Source organism: Panthera uncia (genome assembly GCF_023721935.1).
Source record: "Panthera uncia isolate 11264 chromosome B2 unlocalized genomic scaffold, Puncia_PCG_1.0 HiC_scaffold_24, whole genome shotgun sequence".
In the NCBI taxonomy this organism is placed as follows: domain Eukaryota; kingdom Metazoa; phylum Chordata; class Mammalia; order Carnivora; family Felidae; genus Panthera; species Panthera uncia.
The window spans coordinates 84,462,991-84,472,109 of NW_026057580.1; the positions used below are offsets into that span (position 1 = coordinate 84,462,991).

General features: G+C 34.4%; 1 protein-coding gene across 2 annotated transcripts in view; it reads right to left on the reverse strand.

The window, feature by feature from the left end:
- PTPRK (protein tyrosine phosphatase receptor type K) overlaps positions 1 to 8,230 on the reverse strand; it is a 425,704-nt gene extending 417,474 nt beyond the window's left edge. The window contains exon 1 of one of the 2 annotated variants that reach the window (XM_049652962.1): positions 7,663 to 7,806. In XM_049652962.1, coding sequence (XP_049508919.1) covers positions 7,663 to 7,672 — 10 coding nt within the window. In that variant the 5' untranslated portion in view covers positions 7,673 to 7,806. Of the gene's footprint in view, positions 1 to 7,662 lie in introns of both variants that reach the window. The other variant, XM_049652963.1, reaches the window with a different exon arrangement.
- Between the last annotated feature and the right edge of the window lie 889 nt (positions 8,231 to 9,119).

Sequence of the window (9,119 nt, forward strand, 5' to 3'; positions counted from 1 at the left end):
AATATCCACTATATGAGATAATTAACATCACAAATTTTTAAATAATCTCTAATCACTTATCTTTTTTTTTTTTTTGTATATTTTTCCCCTGGCATTATTCTCATGTTTGAACGATAATAAGCTTTTAAACTGAGATTGCCAACGAGAATTCCTTAGCCCTCATGAGGCAAGTTTATTTTTGGTGACAGAGAGTATAAAGTCATAACTATACTTTGGGTCACACTCCTCCCAAGGAAAAGTAATTTTATTTCTTTGGACTATGTATTGATTTTAAGATACACATTAAAGGTACCTGTATAGTCTTAGAAATTACTCTGTATTCTTATCCCTAATTCATTTAGGAGGTTGAACATTCTCTAGCACTGGTACCAGTATTAATTTTTCTTTTTTTTTTTTTAATACTAGCCTGTTTTTCTTCCACTGAGATATATTGGGAGATATCTAACTTAGACACATTATGTACCTGAAATATCAGGAAAATATTCCCATCCCAGCATGCCATTCCTGTCCCCAGTAATTTAGACATTCTTCATGCTGCATTTATGTCCACAAGGGTAATAGTCCTTACATTAAAAACCAGCCTTCCAGAAGTGTTTCACCCTTGATGTAGTCCATTACTGCCTTTCCCTCTCTGACCCTGCACTACCTCTAACTCCCACTGTTTTTAATAAGCAACTCAAATGTGGTGAACGATCTTCTCTGTGCTGAGGGCAAAAACACCAACAGATACATGATAACATGGTTTGGAAGAACACACTGAAATAAGCCCATAATTCTAGTCCTAAAATACCCCATTGCAAACCAAGTCTTCAAATTATTTTCAAACCCTAAACTTTAGTCTGGTTCCTTCAGTTTATGAATTTTTCTTCTGCCATACCTGCTCTAATGAGACAGCAGATAATATATGTGTTTCTAAAGGCTGCTTTAGACAGACATGAGGCAACTGTTCATCAAATAACTAAAAATAACATCCAGGTAAACCAAAGAAAGGACAAAGTATCTCCCTAGGGGATGAGAGTATCTTGTAGGAAACTCTGAAGCCCAGCAGCCATTCCAAACAAGTCTCAGATCCCATTCCAGACAAAGATTAAGAGACAGTCACTTAAAACTTTTAAGTTTTGGAAAGAAATAGTATTTTAGATGAAGCAGTAGAAAATAAAAATAGACACCTCATTATATAGTGGATCTACATGTCCACAGACAACTCAAGGAAATGTATCAGCTACAATTGTGAAGGAGGGTGGTTCTGTGACAAGAGTAATTTTGTTATTAGACAGACAAACCATCCCTGGGATTTATTCACTCCACTGATCTCTAAAATGTCACTAATTTTGTGAGGTTCATGTGAGGATTAAGAAAATATATCATGTCCCTGGTAAAGTAAAAACCCTTAAGCCCCCAATAAGCCATAGCTAATGGTAGTAAATACCTTCATCTCAGAGATGCTTATCTGAAAAAGTGTTGAATGTGCACCAACCTGTTGTTTTCCAAGTGTCTCTTGGAGAGTTCTATCTCTAAGTGTTTTTCACAGAAGCCATCTTGACAGAGCTGGAGTGGTGAAGAAAGGGATAAGGGTAGGGATGTAGGAGTACAAAGCAAACAGATTCTGGGCCCATTAGCTCATTGTGGTTGATTCTACATATCTGAGCACTGCGAAATATTATTTTCAAAATAAGAGTTCTATTATTTAAAAAAACTGAACATCATAGAATGATGCATGACCTTACAGTTTTGAACTTGTAGGGTTTTCAGGCTCTGTCACCTTCTTAGAATCTAATGCCTATATCCGATACTTAGAAGTTTCCCCGTCTGTGTTAATGGACTTATGCTAAGCTATATTCTCTTACCCTTTCCCTCTCTCTCCTCCATGTCTCTCTGCCCTTCATCTCCCCCTCTAACACCCATCTCTCAGTTCTCCTTAGGACCACCACACAGCTTCACACACACACATATACACACTACCTTTAGTCACATTAAGAGACAATGATGAGTAGATGACAAAAAGAAAACAAACCAATATTTTGGCCTGATTTGCTCTATTCCTCTAACACAAACAAAACCAGTCATAATACTACAACTTAATATCTCTACACATACACATAACATTATTCCACCATCTCCATCATGTTCTGACTCTGGTAAATTTGCTGTCAACTACTTCTGTTCATTCAGATGTGTGAGATTTTGGCAGTTATGACCTTGTAGAAACATGTGTCTTGTTATCAACTGTCTATAATAGAGTGGTGAAAATATTAGGCAAGGTGATCCACTCATTTTAATGAGTGATTAAAGTTCCCAGAGAGATAGACTATAGGTTAGAAATAGTAAAGTCAATGCAAAAAACTCCCTTGAAATTTCTCCTCAGGTATATTAAAATGTGATACACTGCATACATAATACTGTTTAGTAAATTATGACTATAAGTCTTCTGTTATAAAACTAAGAGACTATCATCTTAACATAGCTGAAATTGTATTACCTATAAAATGCTATCATATGAATCAAATTGTGGAACCCAATGTTTTATTTGATTTTTAACTACATCACACTATCAGAAGAAAGCCAGGCACAAAATCATGTGACCCATGCACATTCCCTACTGAATACACAAACACATTTTGTCTCTCCAAATAAATATTTGGAGAAGGCAAGCTTCATTTTCACAATCTGGCTAATAATAAAAGTTTAAATGCTGAGATTCAAAAAATAAAAGGATATACAGTTCTAAATGTAATAAATTAATATAAAGACATATTTATTAATAGCATTGTTCATTCCTCATCCTTCTCTGTGGAATGTATTTGTTCTCTACATTTTAGTTTGGGGGTCTTGACAAAGGGGTAGAATTGAGATCCAGTAGGTTCTTAAACTGCTGAATAACACACCTCACTAGGTATTATAACAAAAGAGAATTGGTTTCTTACATCAGTCTTCAGATTAATTTAATGACAGAGGGCTTTTATTATTATTGCCATACACATAGTGCACGTGCATTTTATAGAAGGAAGTATAGTGATTTACATTATTGTTAGTGAAAAGTACCAAATTGGAGGTGGGATATGATGTAGTCATAATTTGAAATACTATCGTATGGGTTCTCTAAAGACTCTACACTAAAATTTAATTAGTCACTTTACAAAAAGCTGTTAAATTTTTAAAAAAGCAGTTATAAACACAATAAAAGTACTGAGATGCCAATCATGATACCTTTTCTTAGATCTAGGACAGAACATACAGTAAAATGGTGAAATGAGTTTGTTTCATGAGGTCATAAGCATAAAAGAATATCTGACAAACAAAGTCACAGACACAGAGGTAATTTGAGATCAAAGAATAATTTCTAGTTCTATGCAACATCACTCATTCACATTCCAGGCTTCTAAGGAGTAAAGATTCGGATTAATTTGATGTGCAAAAAGACAAAAGACAGAGGGAGAGACAAATCCTAAAGGGAATTCCTTCTTGGTAGTATTAATAACATTTAAAATTATATCTTAAATAAACAGGTAAGATTATAAAGGCAAAAGCCAAATATTAATCATTATGTAAAGTCTTCTAATTACATTAAAATGTGAACTGAATGTAATGTTCAAGACATGGGGTATTTTTTATTCAATTAAATCTTTAGCAGGGGAAAGAAAAATCTTTTTTTGTTTAATACTTGATCAAAGTATTTAAAACCACATTATGTCCGTTAACGCTTTTGCCTAAGGAAAATGAAATGGCGTCTTGGGAAATCAAAGATGAAAACAGTTTATGTTTATGAAGGACTTACAGCATAGTGGACAGAATAACACATACAAAGATGATACTAGAATAGTAATAGCTACAAGTGAAATACGTAAAAAGTACAGTGGGAAACATATTTGGATGTGAGGATAGAAGAAATAGAAGAGTTCCAAGCCAACCAGAAAAAATCTTCCCAGTGCAGCCGGAACCTGAGTAGACAGTGAGAATGCATAAGAGTTTGGTGAGTGGATAAGTAGACAGAGAACTGTCTATGCAGAGGGAAGAGAACTTCGACGGCTCACAGATGCTCAAAGACCATACTATCTTTGAATGTTGGGGCGGGGATCCAGAATGGGGGGAGAGAGTTTGAGCCCATTTGAGATCTCCTCTGATATATCTTTTCTCTTAATCTATAACATTTTTAATTATTAGTTCAGTTTTCCCATAGCATCCCTGTGAACACTTTGCTGCAACTCTCATTATTTTGCTTTATTGCTTTGCCAACTCTCATTAATAAATAAGACAGAGAAAAGTACAGAGTTCACAACTGTACAAGTTTATGGTTTTTCAGTTTGAGCACAACTGTGAAAACATCACCCAGATCAAGAACTACAGTACCACCCATCCAGAAGCCCCTTCATGCCACTGTCCAGGCACCAATAATCCCTCACCCCTGCTGACCCCTCCTGCAAGTAAATAAAACCCTGGCTTCCAACATCATCAATAGTTTTACCTGTTTTTGAAATTTATATAAATGAAATGCAGTACATATTCTTTCACGCCTACTTTCTTTCCCTCAAGATTATGTTTGTAAAATTCACCTATATCATATATTGCCATAGTTCATTCATGCACATTGTTGTGTAATGTTCCCTTTTATGAATGCATCATCATAAAAGCTTATTTATCCATTGTAGTGTTGACAGACATCTTTGCACTGTTTCAATTTGGGACTATTATAAATACTGGTGCATTTCTGCACATGCCATTTGTAGAACATGTGTACTCAATTCTGCGGGGCTTATACCCAAAATTGGATTTACTGGATCAATAGGTTGTATAAAGTACTTGTACTGATTTATACTCCAACCAGTAGTACATGAGAGTTTCACTTGCTCCATACTCTTACAACCACTTGAAATTTTGATTATCATCTTTATGCTGAGTATGTAGCAGTTTCTCATTGTGGTTTTAATTCACATATTCTTGGTGACTCGGTTGGGAAGATGCTCATATTTTCATATGATTTTTGGCCATTATCCTAATACCAAATGGCCTAAATTCACTCTTTTGCATACTATTGTTAATGAACTTAACAGGGCTTCCAGCCACCATCACTGTCAACTGACAAAGGGAGTGTGGAGGCTAGCAACTGCTGAAGAACATTCGAAGCAATTACTGATAGCAGTATGTCTCCAGGAAATAATTTTCTTCCTTCCTCTTTTCTTGTCTTCTATTCATCTTGATTCTTCTCTTATTCTAATCTACGTGCCCACCCTATCTTTCTTCTTCCCTTCTGTGTTTCCGGTCCGAAAAGGTCAATAAACAAAAGCCAATAAAAAGTGTGCAAGTACTGTCTAGAGAGTTCAGTAGATCACTAACAAGTTTGTATCTGACACTTAGATTTCTTACTTGAGGGTTGTCCAATTTTTGAGGAGCTTTGTTTATTTTTTTTACAAATGAAACAAGTCAGCATGCTTGACTATATATTTGAAAATAAATGGATCATTCACCAAATCGTAATAGGATAAATATAAATATCTCCTTTTTTTATAACTTATGAACAATGTTCAATGAGTATTTTAAAGAAATATCAGAAGGAAAATGGAAAAAAAAAACAGATTCTCTTGTAAAAAGAGAAGAATAAAAGAAGAATATACACAAGGGTGCTTTATTTCACTTTCCCTAAAGACCAAATACAAGTCACATTCGGCAAAAATAAAGTAGTCATGACCTTTTCCCTCTTCTGCATGATTAATTACTTAATGTCCTATTAATTGGAAGATGTGGCTGAATTTCAAACACTTTCATTTTCGGTGCATATCATCCTGTACTGTAACCACCGATTAAGCTGTTCATCAAAGGTGAGCCAACAAGGTCATCTGAGCAGTATCTCTTCAGCTATTCATTATCCATCTTCAATGATAATTAACAATGGTAACATTTCCATAAATCAACATCTTTCTGATTATTCTCTGATGATAAACAGTCAAAATGTGTGCATCTCAGCCCACCCCTTTTAATTTTATATTGAAAAAATTCTAAATATACCACAGAGAAAGCTCAAGTGAAATATTACAGAAGTTTCTTTAATTAAAATGTACGAAGAAAATAAGGCTATGTATCTTTCAAAGAAAAACATAAACCTACATACAAAACTAAAGTAGCCTGCTGACCACATAGGGGTCAGACATAAGAAGCAAAGGGTTTCAGCCACCTACTACCAACTTCTTCTTCTGGCAAGAAAATTATGGCTCAGGTCAGCTTCAGAGATAACCATTTATTTGCCTACTCAGCCATGCAAGGTGACAATTTAAACAGAAAGCAGATTTAATTCACCTTACTCTCAATACACGCATTACAGTGTGGACCAATAAAACAACTTTTCAGTGGATATAATTACTATATTCCAAACCATAATGTGGGAATGTAATTTTTAGGTTTGGTTCGGTTTACTTTGTATACTTGCTGTGTGTTGTTGTTTATTCTTGATGTATTTAACTTTTTGGCTTTTTAAATCATATTGGTTAGTAAATGCAGAAATGCTATTGGTAAAATATGCTTCTTTGGTTCACTTGTATTGACATTTTCATCTGCAATATCTATGTCTAAAACGGCCATATCTAAAATTCACTCACTATAGGAAGGTCTTTCTCAACTTGTAGAAAATTATTTATAAAGTATTTTTAAAATAACATAATAAGGGTACTGAAAACCTGTGTTAAAACTTAAGGTATTAGTAATAGATAATCGGCCTATCAATTACATATGATTATATCTTACTACACAGCATATTAATATATTACATTTTTAAACATTAGATTGTATGCTACTATATACACATGATTATATAAAATATATATTTATAAATTGTACTTATTTCTAAATATTGGAAGTAAAATAGTTCATGCTTTTTACAATTGTATTTTATTATTCCTGTTTACATTTTCAATTTTTACAATTTAATAAGTTACTGCTAAACATATATACACAGAGCTTGGAATTAGTCCCAAGTTAATATGTAGAATTGAAGGCACATATTCTAGTCTGGTAGTACTAATAAATGATAGTACTATAAAATTATATGTACATATTATACCCTATGCTAATGTGTTTTTCACAAGTAAGAGAAAACACAATTCAAACTGGCTTAACCAATAAGAAGATGTATTATTTCATGAAACCAGAAATCAAGGGACATATTTTTGTCTCCTGGCTGCCTCTCCCCAGAGCCACTGCCATGCTCAAGAGCAGAGTGACGATGAGATAAGTTTTCTCCCCATCATGGAAAAGAAATCCTTCCTTTCAGTCTGATTGGACTAAACCTATATAATTCAACTGAGTAGTATGAAGTGAGCTGATCTTCATCTTAGATTATTTTTAAAGTATTTTGTTTGTTCTGCTTTTATAGGTCCCCCCCCCTTGATTTTGTTTCCATTTTGCTTCTTTATTAAATTAAAAAAAAAAAACACACAAATACTTCTATTTTTCCAATCAGAGATAATAACAAAGATACAGTGAGCATTCTTGAACACAAGATTATAGAAAGTTATCGAGGAAAAGTCAAAGTCAACAATAAGGCTCTGAGATGTGGTGAAGTAGCCTGACCACAGTAGTTTACTATAACAAATAACTGTGTTACACCCAAAGCAAGAAAATGCTACATATTCCAAAGCCATTCGCCCAACATTGGGAACACAGAATGATTCTCACCTTGAGGCATCTCAGGTGGCAGATAATGAGGTTCTTGGGCACTAACATGTACCCATTCGAAGTCATCATATAGATCCTGGTGGTAATCACAGGCCCCTGGACCATCATCAAAAGTACAGCCACCTGAAAGAAGAAGAGAAAGATTATCATTACATTCTACACAGATTTGCTAAAAATTGAGAATGTGCTGGAGAAGGAAAGATTATATTGAAATATGTAAAATGGCACTCTTAATAATAAATGGTACTCCTGTTTTTGACTATCCTCATTAAATTTTCATATAAAATGAATTTCTATCAGTAGTTGCTGTTTGAATAAGAAATAAGTTTGAGCCTCAGAAGGAAGGCTGAGGCGCAGATTTTGAAGAATAAAAAATAGTAGAGGGGGGGCGCCTGGGTGGCTCAGTCGGTTAAGCGTCTGACTTCGGCTCAGGTCACAATCTCACGGTTGGTGGGTTCGAGCCCCATGTCGGGCTCTGTGCTGACAGCTTGGAGCCTGGAGCCTGCTTCAGATTCTCTCTGCCCCTCCCCAGCTCATGCTCACACTCTGTCTCTGTCAAAAATAAACAAACTTAAAAAAAATTTTTTTTTAAAATAGTAGAGGACACTTGTAAGTAAAGCTTCCCTGAAATATACAAACCACCTAAAATCTAAATAGATTGTAACAACTTCAGTGAGGAGAAGGGGAGAAAGGGAATGAGTGAAAATCATCTTCTTTCATAATGCAAGTTCAAAAAAGGTGAAGTTAATACTTAAGACTTACCAAATTCTTTGCTTTAAAAGAACACTTTGAAAGAACATTTGAAATAGCAAATAAAACATACAAAACTTTATGGTGTCTAAAAGTGTTTGGGGTCAGTGATACATTCTTCCATACTTTATCTAGATTACTTTCATAGAACTTAAAAGGGAAAAAACTAAAACATAAACCTGATCAGATTAGTCGATCATCACTATCACCTCTGCCACTTTATTTAATAACTTTTGTTTTTGTTTTTTTTTTAATGGAGGTACCCTTTCCCCTTTACATCAGTCATTTTCCTGGGTTTATTCTCAGGGGTAATTTTTTGGTATAAGTGGAATGATTACTTACTTCTGCTTCTCAACCTACATATACAGGCACACAAAATTCAACATACTTAGTTTATTCAACTCATGAAAATAAGAACTGGCCTGAATGTCTAATCTTGAAAGAAAATGGATTAGAACTAATGAAAATTCAGCAGTGGGTTTAATGAGAAAAACCAATAACCTATCTCCTTTCAAGTAAGTTATTTGTTTAGTTTCCATGGGGATCTTTGTGAAGAAAATCAGTGAATTCTCTGACCAAACAGCAGACTACAGAGTAGTAAACTTCAGGACTATAAATGCTTCTCTGCAAACAAGGAATTCACTTTTTTTCATCAAAAGTTTGTCAGTGTATATATGAATACAAGTACTTGCCAATGACAGAGACAA